The 23231-nt window shown below is 41.8% G+C and overlaps 1 protein-coding gene across 6 annotated transcripts in view; it reads left to right on the forward strand.

The window, feature by feature from the left end:
- The window catches only part of LOC131677373 (G protein-coupled receptor kinase 2), a 208763-nt gene extending 187688 nt beyond the window's left edge, over positions 1-21075 (forward strand). For all 6 annotated transcript variants that reach the window (XM_058957150.1, XM_058957151.1, XM_058957152.1 and 3 more), the window contains exons 9-13: positions 7624-7813; positions 7878-8126; positions 8188-8549; positions 8614-8877; positions 16970-21075. In XM_058957150.1, the coding sequence (XP_058813133.1) occupies positions 7624-7813; positions 7878-8126; positions 8188-8549; positions 8614-8877; positions 16970-17071 (1167 nt within the window). In that variant the 3' untranslated portion in view covers positions 17072-21075. The remainder of the gene's footprint in view (positions 1-7623; positions 7814-7877; positions 8127-8187; positions 8550-8613; positions 8878-16969) is intronic.
- Positions 21076-23231: the final 2156 nt, after the last annotated feature.

Below are 23231 nucleotides of genomic sequence, written 5' to 3' on the forward strand. Positions count from 1 at the left end.
TTTTCTGCCTCCGACTATCCTCTATGTAATGTATCTGAAACTTGTGGGACTGGTTAACAGCCGGCGCCTGCTTGTGTAAGAAACTGGTGTGCTATACGGACTAACACATACGAACAGTTAGGCATTGTAGGTCCTCATCTTGACAGAGTCTAGATGGGCGAATGAACGTCTGCCAGGGTGTGGGCTGAGAAATGACAATGACAAAAACCATCATTGTGATAAAACAACAAGAATTATTAGAAAATTTACCGGCAACAACTTCGGCGCTGGAAATTTAACCGGCAACAACTTAGTAGGCTTATAACGTTCAAATCTTTATCCGAAGCAGAATGCTCCGTAGCGAAGAGTAAAATACAAAACGACGTCGAAGTATGGAGAAGTGAAATTCGTCACCACAAATGACAGTTGGAGAAACTTTTGCCCTGGCATTCTCAGCAGTGTTTGGGTCAGTTTACTTTTGTACTTCTGTCCAAGTCAGACGTACAATCGAACCAAGTGAACAACAACTAGCAACCTCTCGATCTAGTGTGCATTGTCTCGAGAAACTTTTAATTTATTCTTGCCATCATGAGTAAAGTTGACGAAAAACTCTGCTCCGACCCTACACAGCGGTCGTTGAATTTAAATTCTGTTCAATAAGATTGAGTTTTCGTGAAGTGAAATACCTGCTGAAGGTGACGATGCAGCTTAGGCTCAAGGAGGTTATGTATCTACAGTATCATCATCTTCGCAATGTAGTACTCATATCATTCAACACGTTAGCCCAAGCCGAACGTTTCGTTCTGCAGAACAACTTGAAGCATGTGGCTGAAAGTGATAAAGTTGGAATTAAGATTCCCGTGTATGCAGAAAAAGACTATGTAGATGTAAAGCTACATGACCTATCACCACGTACCTGATCTAATTGCAAAATACATGTCGCAATACGAAGAAGTAGAAGCCATTATACCTGATACGTGGAGAAATTTCTTCCCGGGTACACCTAACGGTGTTCTTGTAGTGAGGATGCGGATCGAAAGACCTATCCCCTCCCACTTGACTATAAAACTCAAAACCCACGAAGCTACTATTAACCAAACTACGTTATGCACCCATGAGGGGCAAACTCCTACGTGCAAGTATTGTGATCAGATAGTGCACCACGGACAACCTTGCGCGAAAGATACAGAGGAGAATGCATCTCTACCGATTGCCAACGCATCCACGGCAAACGAACCCAAAACCCTGTTCAGTCCAATATTGACAACTGCCAAAGCAGCATCCAGCACCCCAAAAACCACTGTAAGCAACATCGGTGAAGGAGATAAAAATAATGACGACGGATTTACATTGGTCACCCATAAGTGCAAGAAGCAGGAAAGAATATCTGGTCGCGAGCACCAAGGCACTTTTAACGATGATGACCGTGATGTGGAGGACAGAAGAGAATTAAATGGTCCCCATGACGCAGTAGGCGAGCCGCGAAAGAAGGGTTCCGCTCGCAATAAAAAGTTCTGCGCTTGAGATCCACTGCCCATATATGCATAAGAGTCCCATATTGAAAAACAGCAAGCCGAGCAAAACGCTGTTCAAGATTTACATTTTTCATTGAGCCTTATGGATGGGACAACCATGTTTTGGTATTTTTTTCGATATTTTCTGAACAAACCTGGTAAACTGATTTGTGCATTATGATTCAGTGGTGATACAGAATACAATCCAACAGATATCTCATTTTCGACAAAAATCCATATGGGACTCTCATGCTTATATGGACAGTCCAACGGACAATCAATAATATTTGTTTTTATTTTTATTTTTTACATATAGTAAACAAATGAAAGATCCACGGCTCCGTTAAGCTACCGCTATGAACCGTGTCAAATAAACGAAATAAAAAGTGTTCGGGTGGTGCGAATGCGGCTAAAAAAGGGCAAGCCATGTCAAGGTTAATTTAACTGAAGAACTTGAGCGAGTGATAATTCCTTTTTTGTGAAACAGTAAGTTTTCATTTTCGAAATTGTAACTTATCACGATTTTTTTGCTCTTATTAGTCACATGAGGCATTTCTATGTAATTTTTTATCTGTTTTGACGGTTGGCTGAGAAGCATCACGTGGTGAATGTAGTCATATATCTAAACTGGTGTTGTCCGGAGTAAGTTAGTAATAATAATAAAAAATAATGTGAATTTTCTAGTGCACCCCACATTTGTTTCTTCGTGGTCTCGTGATGATTGCATAAATTAAATGGCAATTGGAAGTGAAATTAATTTGGATATTACGATTCTACTAACATTAGGAAGCGCTAGAAATCACTCATTAGTAAAGAATCATCGGAAACTCTGAGATCAATTAAGTTAGTGATTAAAAGGTAAATAAGAAATAGTCGTAGTGTTTTAAAACTCACTTCAGTACGTTGAACTAAATGTATAACGTTCGAACCAGGAAACACAAAAGTTCCGCTCTATTTGTCAAAAATCACCATTCACTAAATTTCAAAAAGTCCATCCATAGAGTCAAATGTTGCACCATCGTACCCCAACAAAACGTTTCGTAGCCCATCACAAGCCATCGATAACATAATTCACCAATCATTATTCATCGCTCGAAAAGACTAAACCACCGAAGCATCACTCTACATTACAAAGTACACCCCCACAAGCGCCGCAAAATTGGCTCCGTTATGGAATAGAAAAACATAAAAAACCGCTTGGAAAACAAAAGTAAAGAAGCAAAAAAAATCAACCATTCCAACAAAAAAAAAAACTTCGCATCTTTATTCAAATTGCAGCCAATTTGTATGCAGACGACCGCAGCATTATGTACACTGTTTATATATACATACTTGTGTACTAGCATTCCAACATCAACTCGGTCGACCCGAGCTCAAGTCCAGCTCCAAGTGGAGCACCAGGACAGAGTGTCCTCCTGTAATCAAAGATAAACCCGTACTAAGAACGCCAACACAACTAGGGCCCGGGAAGAAAAATCACCCCCCCCCCCCTCTCTCGGGGTTGGCAGGATGCGCTGGTGAGGCAACATACTTGCATAAATATGTATCCTCGGTTGTGTCCGGAGGTTCAATTCCAAATCATTGCCAGTAAATCTCGACGGCAGTTTCTGTTATGTAGACGACGCTAGGGATGAAGTCTCTTCAAAACTGCTAGATATTCGTGTTTTACCATCTCCCGACAGCTCGGACCTCGTCCCCGTTGCGAATAAGTCGAGAATAGCTAAAGGATGGAATGACAGACAAGTGGGATAACCGATTTCCATCAGATATTTCACGTAATTCAAATTCAACGGCAGCCAGCATCGTAAGAAGTGCAACGATGATGGGCGGATTGCGTCCGGTTCTATTGAATGTATTTTTTTTTTTCAATAGATGGAGGTTGCCGTTTGTAAACGGGACTGCTCAACTCGCGTGATATTGCGATGTTGTAGCAGATCTGTGTTTCAAATATTTGTATAAGTTTTGCAACTATTTTCAGAAGGTAATCCAAACTAAATTGCTTTTATCGAAATACCGACTTGTTAAACAACATTAGTTACATACGAAGAACAGTTTCTCAGTAGCCCATTTGAATGTATAGCGCAGGGTTGTTAATCGATAATTAATCGTCATCGTCGATAACGTTAACCACCCGTCAACGTCATCGGAAACTCCGTTAACGATAATGTATCGTCGCCTTCATCGTCATCGTCGATAATTGTATCGTCGTTTTCATCGTCATCGTCGGTTCATCGGTTATCGCGATACATTTTGCGTTACTTTCCCGTTTATTGGGGTTGAAGTTGATGCGGTTAACTTTCAATTGTTTAGAATTAAATAACTATTGAAGGACATGTTGTTGGCAGTTGAAAATCAATAGTTTTGGATATTTTCTATGCACAGGGGGTGGGGGGGTCCGACGATGTGTCAAAATGGAGTTTTTTGTCAACTTTTCGGGAGAGTTTTATATTGAAGGGAAAGTTATTGGCAGTTGACAATCAATAGTTTTGGACATTTTCAATAGACAGGGGGTTCGACGATGTGTCAAAATGGATTTTTTCAACTATTGCGGAAAATTTGTTATATTGAAGTTATTGGTAAGTGAAAATCAATAGTTTTGGGCATTTTCAATGTACCGTCGGTGCATCAAAATAGATTTTTTTTCAACTTTTCACGAACTTTTTATATTCAAGGGCAATCGATAGTTTTGAACATTTTCAATTCACAAAAGGTGAAAGAAATTCTTTGAACCACGAAAAACATTTTTAGTTATAGTGTCTTCAGCAAAGTTTATTTATATTTTTTTCATTTAAAAAGTATTAGTTGGGTGATTAATTCCTCTAAAGCTGAGAAGAAAGTTTTTGCCTATGTTCATGAAAATAAAAACTTTCTTTGGCAAAGTTGTTGACAATATCTGAAGTATTAACTTCGCTGAAGAGACTATGTGTCTATCTGTCGATTTTAATTTACATTTGTGGAGATTTTTTTGATATACCCCTGAAAATTGCTTTTTTCAAAATACTTTTCCTGGTAATTTTGTAGAATTTCAAAATGTTCCAAGATGTTGTTCAGCATAAGAAAATACAGAATTTTTATAATGTAAGTTTATTTGTATCTCTTAGAAGTTATCGAATGTTTTAGTGCCCAAAAAGCAATATTTTGGTATGGAAGCCGCAAATTTCCGCAGACGAATACCAATACGAATCTGTAAAACAAACACTATCAAAATCGTTTGGTGGGCTCTAGCTTACGTTCAAGTCAAATTCGAGTAAATTCCTTCTTTAGCATATTTTTCTTATCTTAGAGATGCAAAATATACAAAAATAATAATACTGTACTGTAAGACCTCCTTAAGGAAATTTTTTACTAAATGATCAGAACGGATTATGAGGCTTTGTCGAGGAACTAAAGAAGAATATTTTAACCGCTCCGGTTTATTAAAAAGAAAGAAAAAAAAATGTTAGTCCAGGTGTTTGCGTTTCGACTTCGTCTCTTCTGAACCAGCAAAAATATGTGCCGATTTCGTCAATGCCATCGTTTTATCAGCCTATAATTCGCCAAGGGGCTGATAAAAACGGGTCGTCACTGTATTCAAAAAACGAATAAAACTATTATGAGGCCGTACATAAATTACACTACATATTTAAGGGTAAAAGAAGGAAGCATGAAGCATCTTGTTACATAGTGTTAATCACCACACGACTTAAATGTGTAGTGTAATTTGTGAATGGCCTAATAATAGTGGTTTAGTAGTTTTTTCAATATATGTTTTTGCGGCTAAAAATTACTAATCGCACAATAGCTCAAAATTTGTTTTCTTCATGGTCAAAACAATTTTGATCACCTTTTTGCCGCTTGGAAACACTGTGCACCTGGGACTCTTCTGTGCACCAACTTACTCGAAAAGTTGAAAAAATTCAATTTCGACTCATCATCAGACCCTTCTGCGTATTGAAATGTCCAAAATTATTGATTTTCAATTGCCAACAGCTTTCCTTTCAACATAATACATTTTCCCGAAAAGTTGAAATAATTTCATTTTGACGCATCGTCAGACCCCGCTGTGCATAGAAAATGTCCAAAACTATTGATTTTCAACTGCCAACAACATGTCCTTCAATAGTTATTTAATTCTAAACAATTGAAAGTTAACCGCATCAACTTCAACCCCAATAAACGGGAAAGTAACGCAAAATGTATCGCGATAACCGATGAACCGACGATGACGATGAAAGCGACGATACAATTATCGACGATGACGATGAAGGCGACGATACATTATCGTTAACGGAGTTTCCGATGACGATACATTATCGTTAACGAGTAACGTCGATAAATTATCGTGAAAAATGTATCGCATTAACAACCCTGGTATAGCGTAAGGTGGGGCAAATCCGACCTAGTAAATAGTTTTGGCTGTAAAATGCTCATTTTACATCGGATCAAGTCGTTTTATATACGAAATTAAAGGTTAAATTCTGGGCAACTTTCTATATATAGTATTTTATTCGCATCCTGGGAAAACTTTAAGATTCGAGAGATTTACGAAAACGTTCATTTTTGCTGTTTTCAAAAATGGTGGGGTAAACCCGACCGCCTATGTTTTTGATTGATTTAGTACAGACATTACCCAAATTTTATGGTTTTTCAATGATAAATCAATGAATGTTATGTTATTGAATTGTAATATGAAGAAAATGAAATTCAATGTCAATCTTGAAATGTCAAAATCATGAGCAGTAGCACGTAAAGATATTCCCATTTGCATTGGAGCAATTGCTCGACGAATACTATATTCAGCACATTTTTGTGTCTTTCGTTTGTAACTATGAACCATCATGCAAAAAAATAATAAATAATAACAATAAAAATATATGTCAATTTGATAAATAATCATTTTGTTAGCAAAAAAGCGGTCTGATTTACTCCACTATTTAGAGGTCGGATTTGCCCTACCGCGTCATTTTTCATTACGATGCAATTAAAAAAAATATGAATAAAATTGTACTAAATTCATCTATGCACTTTGTAGGACTTTAATCAAAGAATTAAAATCCACTTACATTTTTTATGCTATCACTTTAACAATCAGAAATATCCTATAGTCAATGAAGCACAAAAATCAAATTAAAAATTGTAAAAACACACTTATTGTCGTTGGAGCATATCAATGTAGACTAATAAAATGCTGTCATACCACCATTATGATTATTTTCGATGCTCTACTCGACAACATTGATATTAGTTCGCGTAGTGCTTCCGATTTTCGATAACAGAGGGGATCGGGTTTACCCAACGGTCGGATTTGCCCCACCTTACCCTAATTATTATTGCAATGCGGTGTATTCCTAGTTTTGAAACATGCTTATTCTAATCTGCATCCCTCTAGGAAACTGTATTCGATTCTACAAGCTTTAGTTATTTCAGCAATCATATTGAAAATCGGTTGTAAAGTGATCCGTCAGTTTGCAATTCCCTTAAACTGTGTAAACGATGCAACTATACACTTGAATTTTCCCAAACATCAACGAAATACCGCGCTCGGTCGGTCAATGCATTCAACGGAAATAGTCGACGCAATATTCATGCAAATACTTCTAGTGTTTTGATCATCCACCACCCACCGGCGGCTGATGGTTAGGTACTGCTGGTTTTACTGCATCAAAAACGCATTTCGCTCCACTCTCCTTTCACTCTGAATTGAGCTAGTCTGGAAGTGCAGCCCATCTGTGCGTACAAAGTAATCAAATGTGCCATTTGGTGCCGCTACCGGTTTGCATCATCGCATCGCCCTCGCCTCTGGTGAAGTGGCTACCGGAATGAATGTCGCAAAATGCTTTTTCGATAACCTCAACCCTTGTACCGACCGGACTGATGTTGGCCGAACCGAATGTTCAATGTTTCATTTCTGACTGATGGAGGGAGGTACACTTTATCTAAAATTAAGCCTCCACCGGTGCAGGACAAAGACCTGCACTCAGGTGTAGGATAGTGACATGCATGCATCATGGATGGTACACGTCTGGAATGTTGTGATTGCCCAACTCGGCAGACGGGTTGAATAAACTGCCATTGTCCAATTTTTTCACCCGATGGAAACGCTTGATCATTTGTAAACTAACACAGTATTTTCATCCTCTTTTGTGCATAGGTTCGTGCCACTGGCAAAATGTACGCCTGTAAAAAGCTCGAGAAGAAGCGTATAAAAAAGCGAAAAGGCGAGTCTATGGTGCTGATTGAGAAACAGATCCTGCAGAAAATCAATTCCCGTTTCGTGGTTAACCTAGCGTACGCTTACGAAACCAAGGATGCGCTCTGTATCGTACTGACGATTATGAATGGTAAGTGGCTCAACAATAATTAAACAACCTGTTATGTGATAATTGTTTCCGTTCCTAATTCCAGGTGGTGATCTCAAATTTCACATCTACAACATGGGTGGCGATCCCGGCTTCGAACTCAACCGAGCACGATTCTATGCCGCTGAAGTGGTCTGCGGGTTGGAGCATCTTCATCGGATGGGTATCGTGTATCGGGACTGTAAACCGGAAAACATATTGCTGGACGATCATGGACATGTGCGGATATCGGATCTAGGCTTGGCAGTGGAAATCCCCGAGGGCGAAATGGTCAGGGGGAGGGTCGGCACCGTCGGTCGGTTTAGACAATTCAGATTTTCCGATGCGAACTATCTCAAGCGTTTTACCACTTTCAGGTTATATGGCTCCCGAGGTAATCGATAACGAGAAGTATGCTTTCTCGCCGGATTGGTTCAGTTTCGGGTGTCTGCTGTATGAGATGATCGAAGGACAGGCGCCGTTCCGCGCCCGCAAGGAAAAGGTTAAACGAGAGGAAGTGGATCGACGAGTTAAGGAGGATGCCGAAAAATACTCGCACAAATTCAGCGACGATGCCAAATCTCTGTGCCAACAGTTACTAATGAAGGCGGTCAAAAATCGATTGGGCTGCCGGAGCGGCCGACAAGGAGCTCGCGAAATTAAGCTGCACTCATTCTTCAACAGTATTAACTGGAAACGGCTGGAAGCGGGACTGGTGGAGCCACCGTTCGTTCCTGACGTTAGTACACTGAATTGATTCGCTCCTAAGATTAGCGGTAAAATTTTGCTAAATTCTATTGCAGCCCCACGCGGTTTATGCCAAAGACGTGCTCGATATCGAGCAATTTTCCACGGTGAAGGGAGTGAATCTGGACGCTACGGATGAAAATTTCTACTCGAAGTTCAACACGGGCTCGGTGTCCATACCGTGGCAGAACGAGATGATCGAAACCGAGTGCTTCCGGGAGCTGAACGTGTTCGGTCAGGACGAATGCCCTACGCCAGATTTGCTCATCAATGCACCGCCGGTGGTTGAGAAGCCGGGATGCTTCCCGTTCCGGAGAAAGGTACACTATATTTGTTTTTACTCGCAAGTTATCTCGATGGGGACGGTTGCTGTTTGTAGCCGGATGTAGCCGGAGAAACTTTACCACTTTGGCCACTGCTCAGGTTATTTTTTTGTGGCTGACCCTATTTGCTCTACATGTTATAAATTTGTATCGTTTGGACTTACATTTCGACGACCTTATTGCCAACAGTGCTGCATAGCTGTCCGAGAAGATTGCGATTTTTTGCATGCCTGTAGTTTCGTTTCCTACAGTCCGAGTGGGTGTATATTGCAAATACCTCTGCCTGGAAAACTGTAGGTCTCTTTCCCTTTGACAGAGTTTCTTTATTTCTTGGTCCGTAGTCTCCCGTGCAAGTCAGCTCACCCATTTTAGAACCATCTGTATAGAAAAATATTGTACCTTAAGGCAGTATGAGACCCCCTACATCCCATATCTGACGATACACTATGTAGACTTCATATGAGATATCGAAGTTCAGTTTAGTCTCTTATTTATGTTGTCGTGACAGGATTTAGTTTGAGTTCCTTTATTATACTCAGGTGACCATTTAAATCCCCATCAAATAGTGGTTTACCCTTTAGCACTCTCAGAGAGCCAAAGCTCGCATCCCCCATAACATGTTTGTGCAATGAAGGCAGATGAAGTATGACCACCATAGGTGTAGTGGGTGTTTATTTCATAGCGTCTGTGATAGAGAGGTCGGCTAGCCTATGAGCTTTGATTAGTTTAGTTTAGGCGGCCTTTTGCTTAACTTTGGGCCACCACACAATGGAGGAATAGGTTGATCGTGATCTGGCGAAGGTCATGTAGGACCTGTAAGCCAACCTCGATTTGAGCCCCAAGTTTTCCCGAAGAGTTCACTGTACGCCCACAGTGCTGTACTTGCTTTATTAACGGCGTATGCCAGGTGCGAGTTGCAATTCAGTTTTTTTGTCTAGAATAACACCTAGGTGTTCCGCTTCTTCTGCGTAGCTAATTGTAGTTCCATTGAGAGTTGGGGGAACCTACTTCAGTTTCTCCTACTGGAAAACGGCACAATGGCCGTTTTTGCAGGGGTTCATGTTGAGTCCCTCTTTGAAACGCCAAGTCATGATGAAATTCAACGTTAATTGAATTCAATAGCTTAGTACCGATTCTTGTTTTCCCTCACAATCAGGACAATGTCATCTCCATATCCAACAATCTCGAAGCCCATTTCAGGAGTGCAGGGATGTTAGCAAGCTTTTTCAGTTCATGCTTGCCTAGAACTTCCACATTCAGGGAAGTCCGTAGAACGCCTCAACTGGCGCATTCTAGCCTTTCTGAATGCGTAGTTCAGCTGGTTGTATTGGGAGGTTATCAGTTTCACTGAAGCCACATCTACCGCCAACAGAAGCTATACCGTTTTGAAGACCGTGCTTCTCTTTATGACCCCCCAGCGTTCTGTGCAGAAAACTGCGTTCTGATTCTATACCAGCGAAGGATGTTCCCATCGGACCTGTCGATCCTTTCTGGGAAATACTCGATGTAAAGCACTTGTTTTGAATCTGCGACACTGTAAGGGCTTCTAATGAAGCGCCCTTCCAGGGCTTGATTGCAGCTGTGGCATCCTCAGCCACTTAGCTGTATCTTTGTCTGCAGACGATTTTAAGATAACACTGGTTTGCATTTCCTAAACTCGGGTTTGTATTGTTTGAGCTCTGCTCCATGATACTATCGATCAGAGCGCATTGGGTAGCATTCAACTGTTTATGGCTGAGGGTATTCGCTAGGTACCCAACCGACGGAAATCGAGTACGACTAGGCCATTTCGTTGAAGGTTTTAGTGTCTGTCTGGGATCCTGCCATTTGATCTTTTTCGGTTGGGCTTCCTTCCTGTACTCACTATTGTTCGGCGATTCCGTGTCTGTCGAACGCTGTCGCTTGGATGGTGCCTATGGGGTTTGTTGCTAACTCTAGCACTTCAGCGGGTTGTGGCCGTTTCTCAGCAGCCACCTATAGCGTTTCTTTGCCACTCCGCTTAAGCGACGAGTTCTTCCTGTTCCTCTTGTTTTATTCTCGGAGCCCTTCGACCCACCGGTTGCTCCGCCGGACTGGTCTATGTCGCCCTTGGCCCCTGTCCGATCTTCGTCTCTAGCTGGTGAGTTGAGGATGGACGTAGTGCAGGACACAACATCCTCCAACGAGCCACTATTCAGTAGCTTTCCAAGTTTGTTTTCCGCGCAATCCTTCTCCTCTTTCACCTCCATTGCCTCAATCTCCCCCAAACTCATGTGTACAGTGTTCTTAGTATTTCCGTTTTCTTCCCAAGAATAGCTATGGTAAGAAAGTTAACCCTGTCAGAGCCCTGATTGACAGGGTAAGGGCAAAAATACTGTGGGGTTCGCCCTGGTGCCCCACAGGCTCCGTGCGTGGCTTGATATTTGTCATCACTTCGGATATCAGTCCTAGTTCAATGTAGGGCTGGGGTTTGTAGTCTTGATGACCCCCCCCCCCCTCCATTCATCCCTCGGCACGTCACGCCTTGGCTTGGGGCATACATTTTACGGTACGGGTTTTGAGGCCCGCCCGATGGAACCCTCTCATTCCGCTGCTATGGCAGAAGACTGATAGCACCCAGCCGACGCCGGTCCAACCAAGCGAAGCGAATTCACCCCCGAAAAAGATCACGCACAGTAGCAAGAGCAGTGCGCCGAGGATAAACGACTGCAATAAATTTAAATTTTTTTCTCTTTGAATTGTTTCAATCTGAAATGTATTTTATTCCCAAAAGTGATCATCCATAAATGACGTAGCATTGTATGGGGGAGGGGGGAGTTTTGTATTTTGTGATGATGTGTGGTGACAGGGGGGTAGAGGTTCATGTGCATGCTACGTAGCTTTTTTAAAGGGGAAAAACTAACATCATTTTTTTATTTTTTTAAATTTTACGGTGACAAGGGGGGGGGGGGGAGAGAGTTACCGTCAAGCTACGTAATTACCAGGGGGGTACTTAGAAGTTTGTGACGAAATGCTACGATGGGGGAGGGGGGTGTTAAAAATCGCTCGAAAAATGCTACGTCATTTATGGACGGTCCCAAAGGCCAATAACCCTTGTGGTTCAAACCTTTTTAAAAAAAAAAACAAATAACGACAACGCAGATATCACCACTGGCCGAAGAGTCGATGGATATGTGGAGGTTGGAGGAGCTTCCGACATTTGTTCTTGTAGCAATTTTGACGACTGGAATCGTTCGGAAGAAGCTGCTGGAAACGCTGAAAGAAAAAAAAAGCTGGTCCCTATCCAGAAGCCGCTGATGCGCTCGAAAGTTTTTATGACAGAACAACATGCAGGTTCTAGAAAAAAAAGTTTAGCGTAGTTTTTACCTGTTATGCATCCAATTTTTGACAGTTTGTGTTATGTATCATGTATCTGTATCGATATGTTAACAGCCAAATTAAAGTTTCCGAATACCGTTAAAAAAATCATATGACGTATCTACTGTTACTACGGCTGGTTCTGATTTTTTTTTTTTTTTTTTGTAAAATACGTTTATTTGTCGTTTTATCAATGTTTAAAATTAGTTTATATTAATTTACAACTAATGTCTCTTGGATATTAAAGGCTAAAATATCCACATCTACCCTATCATCTTGACTATTTTGAATGAACGTGATATAGCAACATAATAGTTTCAGAACCTTTGTTCTCGTTGTCACCTCGAATCGCTCTAGTGAAGGCATCAATAATTCATTTACCAGCAGCCGCCGTCCTCCAGTCACTGCCAATAGTTGTTGTTGAAACAGAGTGTACGCATTCCCCACTCTACGACATTCAAAGAATTTGTGCTGTAAAGTTTCGATTTGTTCACCACAGTGTGTACAATTTTCTCCGTCCGTTCGTCTCATGGTGTGTAAAAGTTGCCGGTGCGGGACCTTTTTATTTGCCCACATATACAGGGCACTGCGCTGTTTAGGTAGCAGCTTTGGAGATGATATATTTCTCCATATCCGTGTCCAATTTGCTGCGGGATTGGCAGCTTCAACTCTAGCTCGGTCTGTGCGTTCAATATAGAAGCGGTGGATGAGATCGGCGGAAGGGTGTGTGCGGATTTGAAAAGGGAATGTTGCAATATTTTCTAGGATAACTTTCAAACAGGGAAGAGAGCTTGGTCGGGGGGGATTTTCTTGGCTGAGGAAGGAAGAGTAGTAGGGAATGGATTCGATCTCCTGTAAGTGGCGATTGATGAGCAGCGCTTTACATTTCATCGCTGGTAGTTGCAAAGTTAGACCACCATCGTCTTTACTGCGTGCCAGTTGCTGCATCGGAACCGTTGCGCATGAACCACGGAAAAGATAGGAGCGCATAGTAGCAGTTAACTTTGCCACGTGCGCTGCCGTCGGATGTAGATTTGCTGCCATGTACCACATTTTAGACGAAATAAATGTGTTCAACAGCGTCACTTTTTGATGTAAAGCCAGAGTGCGCAGCGAGTGCATCCATATCTGCCGTGTGAAATTCGTGACAAGACTGTCCCAGTTTAATGAGATCATTAATCGGATCGAGTTGGCAAAAATTACTCCTAGGATTTTAATGCTGTTGTCCGTCTGAAGCCATGGCACCGTTATAGGATTTGTCGTTAGACCCACATCAATAGCTGTGGTTTTTGTTTCATTCAGACGGGCACCAGCTACGCGTTCGAACCGCCTGAATAAAACCCGCATTTCATTCAGCTGGTCTGCGCTGCTAGCAATTGCACTGATGTCGTCCGCATATGCAACGATTACGTCTGCTCCACACACCTGTTCCAAACTCTTCAATAACGGGTGCAGCTGAATTATGAACAGGTGCATCGCAATAGGATCTCCCTGCCTTACCGATCGCTGAATGGGGAAGGGTGCAGAAAGGTGTCCATTTATTAGCAACCGTGACGAAGAAACTGCTGCTATATGGGAAAGCAACTCAACCAGCGCAGTATTAAATCCAAGCGCACGCATGGTACGAAAGAGAAACTGATGGTCCACCCTATCAAACGCGTGGTCGAGATCGAACGACACCAGTTTGCCTCTTCGCTTGTTTGCTTTTAGCTGAGCAATTTTATCTTTCAGTGCAAGGGTGGCCTGAAAGATGTTTTTGTCGGAATTGGAGCACTTTTGTGAGTCGGTTAGTACATCATGCGATTGCAGTACATTTTCGAGGCGCTGCTTAAGGATCCGAGAGAGGATTTTGTAATCATAGTTGATTAAACTTATTGGCCTGTACGCACGCGCGGTTTCCCCTGCACCACGTTTCTTGACCAACACGATCACACCATCGAGGAACTGTGAGGGTAAATTTGATCTGATTGCCTCATTTAAAATAAGGTTCAGTTCGCGGTGAATGACGTCGAATGTTCGTAGATATAATTCTTTTGGCAAACCGTCGGGACCAGGTGATTTTCTAGATGCGCTGGTGCGGATTGCGGTCAGAATTTCAGTCGTCGTAATTTCGTTCATAGTGGCTTCATTTGCGGGGTCGTGCTCAGGGATCACTCTGTTGCATTGGAAGGGACCATCTTCTTCTTCTTCTTCTTCCACTTCGCCACGTGCGTACAGGTCGGTGAAATATTGAACCATATGATCCTGGATGGTAGCCGAATCATCGATGACTTCGTCTCTCTCGGTCCGTAGGTGCTCGATAGTTGTTTTCCGTCTCACTCGTTCCCCTAGCTGGTACGTCGAGAGAGGTTCTCCCGCCACATGTGTTTCGTTGATTCGTATAAACATCTCAGAGAAGTTACGCTGGTGTGTGAGCATTTCAGCCTTCAGTCGATTAATGGTGGTGAGCATCGAACGGTTGTTTTGGTAGTTGTCGTATGCCTGGCGTAGTAAGCCGTAAAGCCGCTGTTGTTCACGATAGAAATCATCGAAAGCAATTTTTGATTTCCATCGGAAAAAAGATTTTATTTTTGGCTTGGCACACGACAACCACCACTCCATCCACGAAGGGAAGTTTCGGCGCTGACGAGTCCAGTATTGCCACTGTATTTGAAACTCGTTGATGTTCTCAGCGGTTAGAAGATGGGGACGGAGTGACCAGAAGCCACGACCATGCGGTCTGTCCGAGAGAGGAAGACAAATTCTCACAGTGACGGCTTTATGGTCCGAAAAACAGCAGACATGGACCGCTGTCGATCTCAGCTGATTTCGGAGGCCTGCGCTCACATACATACGATCGAGCCGGGAGGAAGCGTTGTGCGTAATATACGTATATTCGATCTCGCGTGATCGGAGATGCTGCCAGACATCGTGAAGGTGCAATTGTTGAACGGTGGCTTGTAGAGCAGGGCTAGAGTTGTTTCCCGTCGCATCACATAACCGCAGTACGCAGTTAAAATCCCCCGCTAAGATGGTGTGTTCGGTGCGGTGACGAAGGTAGTAGGCGATTGTTGTATTAAAAAATCGCTCACGCTCGGCACGTTGGGCCGTACCCGACGGGGCATATATATTGCACAGTGTTATATTGTTTACACGGAGGGCGAGCAGTCTCCCATCCAGGCTCTTCTCTATGTGCGAGAATTTAATGTGTTCTTTTAGAGCAATTGCTGTTCCTCTCCTAGCATGGTCAACGTTGCAGACGACGTTGTAGCCGGGAATAGTGAGTTGTTCGTTTTCAACCTCTTGAAGAAACACGATGTCGAGATCCGTCGAGCGAACGAATGTGCGGAGAGCGTTAAGTTTTGTTGTGTTGGTGATCGTGTTGATGTTTATGGTTCCTATATTACAGCTGACGTAGTCCACCATTTTTACATTTCCTCATCCGAAATCTGGACGCGTGCTTGTTCGGTGGTGGAGGTAAAGTCTTCTTCGCCATGCCGCATTTTCTTGCCCGGCGGTAGTCTTCGTGAGCGTCGGCTAGATGCCGAGTTTTGAGATGCTTGCGAGCAGTCCGTCTCGTTACCATCAACTTTGCGCTGTGTGACAACGTACCCGGTCGGGCTTATGCCCACTGAAGTGAGGAGTGAAACCTGGTGCCGCGGGGGAGCCATGGTGTTTTTCTGTTGTGCCATTGCAGATCGTGTCTCGATGGTTTCTCGGGGCTTTGGAGCATGTTGACCGAGTGCCATCGAATCTTGTGACGAGGGCTTTGACCCCGATGGTTGTGGTAAATCGGCCGGTTTCGGCATGGGCTTGTTCGGCTTTACCGGTTTTTTCTGCTGTACGGACATTTTCGTCACGTTTGCATACGATTGGTCTGCTGAGAGTTTCTGCACGAGCAGTTTTTTATTTTGCACACAAGGGATGCCGATGTGTGCGAATTCGTGGCAGTGTAGACATGTTTGCCGCTGTCCCTTGTATGCAACGGCAGTTTCTTCTCCCTGAATAGTGACGAGAGAAGGGATGTTCTTCTTCACCACCATCCGAGCGACACGAACACCGGTCTTCACGCCTTCAAAAGCACCGTAGCGATTATCCCACAGGAGGTCTCGAACGTTGAGCACTTCACCATATTCGGCGGGGAAGGTAGAGACTTGTTCGTTGGTGATGTCTTCGGGAAGATCAAAAACTTGCACCTCCACACCGCCATCCTCCATCGTTATCCGTAACTTGTACACTTTTCCTTCGAGAACGAACTCGTGTTTGCTGTCGTGTTCCTCTACGATCCTCTCTGCTAGGGATAGGTTGTTGACCTTTACAAAGGTACATTCCAGCCTTCTGCTTGGCTGGATTTGGAGCACGTTTTCTCGAGTGAGACCGAGTTCCTTCCCGACGAGTTTCAGAATCACATCGTGGGAGGGATGCTTCGGAAATTGCGAGTAGTCCACGCGGAATGTATTTTCTCGCATCGTGGAATAGCACCGCTGCGACAATCGCACAGTGCTTCGGACACCGATGATAAAAGCAAAAAACGTATGATATTGTTCGCGAGCAAACTTCGATTTTAGACACGTCTGAGTACAAATCGACCGATCAGGACGGAAGCTTGCTGTTAACTGCTGATTAAATACCTTCTATCACCTCAAAAAGTATTGAACAACCATTTCGAATGTGTTGTGAAATCCACGAGGATCTTTGACCCATCACACGAGACGACCGTTTCCATCGAACTGCATCTATTTTCAGTCCTAATTCCATTTTTATCTCCTTACAGAAGAAACAATCCGCCCGAGAGAAACCGGTCCCGTTCAACGAGAAGCTGCTATCGTCTAGTCAAACCACAGTTACAATTAGTCAGGCCCAGAACGAAAGCTGATAGTGTGGAGAGGAAAGTAGGCCATCAATTGCCGTCTCAGTGGCCGCTGGCAACGGTTACAGCAGCGACAACATAAACACACAAAAAATAGCAGATGCACAAGAATGAAGATGAAAACAACACAAACGGTTAAGATACTAACAAAAATTTCAACTATAGCGAACCTTTCGGGAGGAGACCATACGCGCAAACTTACCTATAAAATGTGCGATAGCTGTTGAAAGCAAAAAAAAAACAAAACAAAAGAAAAACTACAGACGATAGCACAAATGGAACGGCACGAATCCTTCGATTTTAGCTCCCAATTAGATAAGAAAAAATTCTCTCGATTTTCCCACGGGAGAACAAAGCGGTGAAAAGCCACCCTGTTTATGCAATGCAGACTAAGAAGAATGGGGAAAGAATAAGAGATTTTAACGTACATACATGTTATTTTTTTAGCCAGCCACTCACATGCAGCGATAATTTGTTATTTATTTTAACAAGAATTTAGGTTAATCTTAAGCGAACTTATTTCTGTAAATATTTGTTTCTTGCTTAGTTAAAATATTCTCTTCCTTCTATTTTAGAGTTTAGTAGCATTATTGAAGCGACGTGATTTTTTTATCATTGATATAGTTTAGTAATTACGGGAGAGAGAGAAATGTACATTGCTACAATGTATAAGATTTAATATAAGATAACAGCATTAACTCATACGTGTTTTTGTAAGAGGAAACCGGAAGGCTAAGCTTATTGTCACCCGTCAGCTGTAGGACTGACGGGAGATGTGATAGTAAATGAAGATGTAGCTTACTTTTTAGAGCGCAAGAAAATGAACCCGAGGAGATTGCCGGTTTTTATAGGAAACAAAAAACTAGGCAAACGAACATGTGGAAGCTACGAAACAACCTAACGTTTTTATCTTCTCTGTTTGGCACAAAACTAAGGCAACAGCAAACAAAACAAATGGCAGAAACAACTGTTTTTCAGCGTAACAAAAATAGAGCGCAACTTAGTCATATACTCATTGAACCACTTTCCGCTAGTAGCACTCAATTCTAGATTTAATGCACGCACATACACAAGCACAAATTTGTTGACGATTTTGCGAAACTGTATAGAAAAATTCGATTTCTGGCGGGATGTTGGAACTAATAGCAGCACTTCCGAGGGAAGTCGAATTTCGGAGACAAGAAAAAAAAAATAACGAAATACCTATACATATACAACTACATGCTTGATTTATTGTTTCAGTTACTCATCAGATATCGTTATATGGGCATGCCAACGAAACTTCTACAGAATATTAGTGGTGGTGCACTTTTCGCCTAGGATGATTGTATTATTGGAGAAGAATTTTTCCATAACTCCAAATGGTGCCAATAACAAGATGGAGGAGGCGGGAAATGAATAATCTGTCGCCGCACCCCAGCCTCTGGGTAGTATTGAATCATGGTCGAATTTTTCAGGATCATCAATTAACCACTTAGCAGGTCTGGGAAGTTAAATACTGTTTTTGTGCTCACTCCGCCCTAAAGGGTCTTCGGTTCGAGGCATCAACAATTGTAAATACCACGAAAAATGGCACACCTATTTGTAAAATAATTGGTGTGAGACCCTGTACGTAATTTTGCTGACCATTATTCTAGGTTGGAAAGGATGGTCTACGGAAGTTTCCGAAAGAAATCCTGTACATGAACCAGGAGAAGGGTGAATGCGTTATCTGTTTGTAAATTGCATTATCACCACAGAGAACAGAGCTTGATTAAATTTCCATGAAAAATCTGTGTAAACATTTAAATGAAAATACGTTGAAATTCATCGTGAATCATCGTTGTATTCAAGTCTGCATGCAAGACCCGCAGCATTTGTTGGCTGATCGTACCACCGGTTGGTGGCAAGTTGCTACTTGTTGATAATATTTCAAAACGACAGTTTTATTTCTTATGGGATTTTAGATTAGTGTGCACCGGTGTAGTGGAGTGCACTGGTTTTGCACTTTCTAGCAGAAGTGCCAATGGAACATACCCAGTTTTCTGCACTGTAGCTGGAAAGTGATGGTGCACTCCATTATACACATTTAAAACTTGTACTCTAGTTCTCAGTGCTATCATCTACACAACTAAATGGGACGCGAAGTGCTTGCTCAAAGATGGAAAAATTAATTAATGCTAAACTGGAGATTAGCTGGCGAAAGGCTTCTGGTATTCCATAGAATATTAGCACAGATAGTATATGCTTAGATTCGTAATGTAATTGCCATTTTAAATGATCCTATGAGAGGTTGACACACATTAAACAAACCTTTGCAGATAGCGCAACGACAGACGCTATTGAATAAAATATGTCTTATTTTTCCTAACACTAGTTCGTTTGGAACACACTCGCTGCAAGTTATGTTCACAATGTCGGTTTTCGGTTGAACTTCAAACAGTATGTCTTCTTCTAGCTGAAATTGGTTTGGTCAACACATTTGGAATGACTGTGTGGCGAACAATAGAGTAGATGACAGTAGTGAACCACTGATTTCCAGCGTATGTCGATTTGCAAGTTTACACAGATTTTAAAACAAATTCTGCTCTGCTTTTACCTGTGGTAGGTATTCGTAAGGTATCTTCAGAAATTTGTCATAAAAGAGTTCTAATACGATGTCTTTTGAATTTTTGGGTGAGTAATCTACAGCCACCGAATGCAGCAGGTGTCACACATGATGGTATCGTAATATTTTATTCTCAAATTCTTTACACGAAAACAGAAAAACGTGTACAAAACTGTTGAACACAATTTTCTCATCCAATAATAAAGCAAAAATAATTCTACATGGATGTGAAACAACAAAACAAAAAGCTATTAGACGTGTTAGAGTCTTTTTTTTTATAAAACAGATTAAGTGAACATGATATTGTTGCCGACCAGAAATTCAATTAGGCAGCAAAATTGAATAAGCTCATTGGAGGTGAATGAAAATACAAGTCCAAGGAATTTAGTTCAACTAACCGCGTCACACACAGACCACTGCTAAGTGAAAAAGTGAAAAAAATGTAATAAGGCTAACAGTCAACTGATAATCATTACTATTAGAGTGAAAAAGCATTTAGCGCAAAAAATCATTCTACCGAAGATGAACGTGAGCAGTATTATTGGGACTAGAGCACATTTGCATGTACCAAAACATGAATCAAAACAACTAAAAATTTGAAAAGAAAATCTCGACGCGTATATTGGCATTAGGAAACTAGCTCAAAACGAAACCAACTAACGTTCCCACGAAAACAAACACTCAATTTTTTTATATCGAAAGGTCAACCTTCACGAATCGGGTTTTATATGATATGAAGCTTAAAACTAGCAGCTAGTCGTCGTTATTTCAACAAGGATAGAATGTCATACTAGAACACGACTATTCCAAAGACATTAACCCGTTACTTCGCCGCAAAAATTAGTAGAGACACAAACCGGTATCCCGCTTTCACCTAACTATTATCAGAACAATCGTCACGGAAAACAGCGTCTGTTAAAAACTAACTGCCCTCGAATCTTCTTGTTGATGTTTTGTTTTAAATATTCTCGCGAGACCACCAATTGCCAATTACCCGAACACTATTTGCGTATGCCATGTTTTGTCAATCACAATCGCCAATTACCAACAATCAACAATTCCCAGAGGTTTCAACCTTTAAAACAAACAAAAAAAAAATCAAAGTAAGGAAAAGGTAAACTCAACAATCGTGTTTTATTTGGATTTTCAACTCTACCGTTTAATCAGCTTCGTTTTTTACGACTGCTCGTGATTTTAATTGGAAAGCATCTATTGTAAAAGTGAAGTAGAAAAAAAAAACAAACTAATCGATGATACTATGACAGAACGTTATTGGAGTACTAACTTATTAACTACGAAACACATTATACAAACCTATGAAAATCTAATAGATTGAAGTGGACGGATTATTAGCAAGCGGAAATTAAAAAATAAAATGATATGTAAATTTAAGCAACTAGTAAAATGTAACTGAAATAATGTATTAAGCCGGCGAATGTAAGTTTTTTGTGTAGAACGAAAAAGAATTGATTTTCTGCTTTCCGTTGTCGGCGCCCTTCCTTCAAGTGGGTAAGTATGGAACCTGGCGCTGTGGTATTAATAAAAAGCTGTATGATTGACCTTAGCGCCATTAACGGATGAGTTGACAATTATCACGATACTTTCAAACATACGTATCTTTTTCATACGTGACCAAATTTTGTTCAGTTTGTCTTTAGATTGTATGGTAGTTGTCAGTGAAATTCCGGTGGAGATGGAAGAAAACCGTCCTCGAAACGATTTTGTTCTCCCACATGCAAAATACTGGGTTGTCGCATCGCTCCGTTGGAAAACTGCTGTTTATGCATCATTCGACCATCTCAAGTGTTCCAGCGACGAATGACAGTGCAATGGACTAAAAGCCGGGAGCTGAACCGGTAACAACGCCGTAATAAACTGAGAGAGCACTGATTGCTCATTCCAAGCGGAATCCGAATAGTTCGACGCGAGCCTTGGCCAAAAACTTGTTTCTTCGCAAAGTTTCGTCCAGAGTGGCAAGAAACGGTCCGGATTGAAAACATACAAATGCAATGTGCAAAACTACCCAAATCAGCACGACCGTTGAATATTTCAAGCAACCAGTAGTTCGGATAATGCTTAAAAAGTACACTTTAAACTACTTAAAACGAGAAGTTTATGCTGCTCCCTTATACCCTTTTGGTTGCTTGGGATTGCCACAAAGCGCACCTGGAAACTCTACAGGATGTTGCTACCGAAATTCCCGTACTGCGTTAGTGACCTACATTAAAGCGACCAGACATCCCTGATTAGGCGGGACAGTCCCGAATTCAACGAACTTGTCCCGCATGACCAGGCGTCCCGGAAAATGTCCCGCATTTTCCATAATTCTAATTCTTATTTTAAAATACTCATATGGTTCTCTTTCATCATTTTGCACAAAACAATCGTTGAAGGTTTTGAGTTGGTGTACCTAATCTCTGGAACGTCTCAAATTGAAAAAGTTGTACATACTGCTTTGATTGGTTTCTTGAGCGCATCTCGCATTCCTTGCGAAAACATCTGGTCATGTTAACCTACTTCAAAGATTTTCAGTAGTTCCCGGTCAAGTTAACTATGAATGACAGAAGAAGCTGTCGAAATCAGCTTCGAAGAGGCCATGTGCACTTATGACAATCGTAGCGCACCATTCGTGATGAAATACACGATGAACGGGGATATGTTCAAAACTAAGTACGACTTTTGTCATTTTTGAGTTAAATCGATCCAAATCCGTCATTTTAACCTGATTTAGCTACTTCAAAACCGCGCACGAGTGGAATGCGGCAAATTCTGTGGATTTTGTGTCGAAAGACCTATGAAAGCCATGATGAAGCGAAAGCTCGGCTGATAAATGGAGAGACGAAGGACCAAAAAGAAATTATGATTAAGTGGAAAAACGAAGCAAAACGTCCTGGAAACGACTGTATAGGCTCTGATGGATCAAGCGTAGATGTCGAGCATATTACTCTGTGCCATCGGACATCCCCTCAACATCGAGGAACACACAAAGACACACACACAACACCAGAGAGAAAACCATCAGAGTAATTTGATACGTAGAACGCGCTACACGTTTCGAGCAAATAAAGTTTTCATCCCGACCCGACGTTTCGAATTCTTTATTACCGCGCCGCGAATTCCGCTTGAACCGCCACAGTGCAGACCCCGACGTAATTTTCGTTTTCATTGCGCAGTTTGTGTTGTTTCCGCCAAGAAAAAAAATGGAAGGCCGAATCCGTCAGCGTCTTGCTCATTCACCATCTTGTTTGCACTCCTGAGCGTCTACCGAACAATGGAAGCAAACCATCAAATAGCCGCTTCCGTAGAGATCAAATTACCAGCTTTCTGGTAGACGGATCCGGCAATGTGATTTACCCATGTCGAAGCTCAATTCGTCCTAGCTGGCGTCACGCGAGACGAAACGAAATTCTATCACATAATAACGAAGGTGGATCAGACCATTCTCTGCCATATTTCTGATCTCGTCGCAAACCCTCCGCAAGAAGGAAAGTACCAAAATATTAAGGACCGGTTGGTAAACTGGTTTGAGCTCACGGCGCAAGCGAAAATGGAAAAATTGTTAAACAGACCTTGGTGATA

This window comes from Topomyia yanbarensis, chromosome 1, assembly GCF_030247195.1.
Source record: "Topomyia yanbarensis strain Yona2022 chromosome 1, ASM3024719v1, whole genome shotgun sequence".
Taxonomy (NCBI): domain Eukaryota; kingdom Metazoa; phylum Arthropoda; class Insecta; order Diptera; family Culicidae; genus Topomyia; species Topomyia yanbarensis.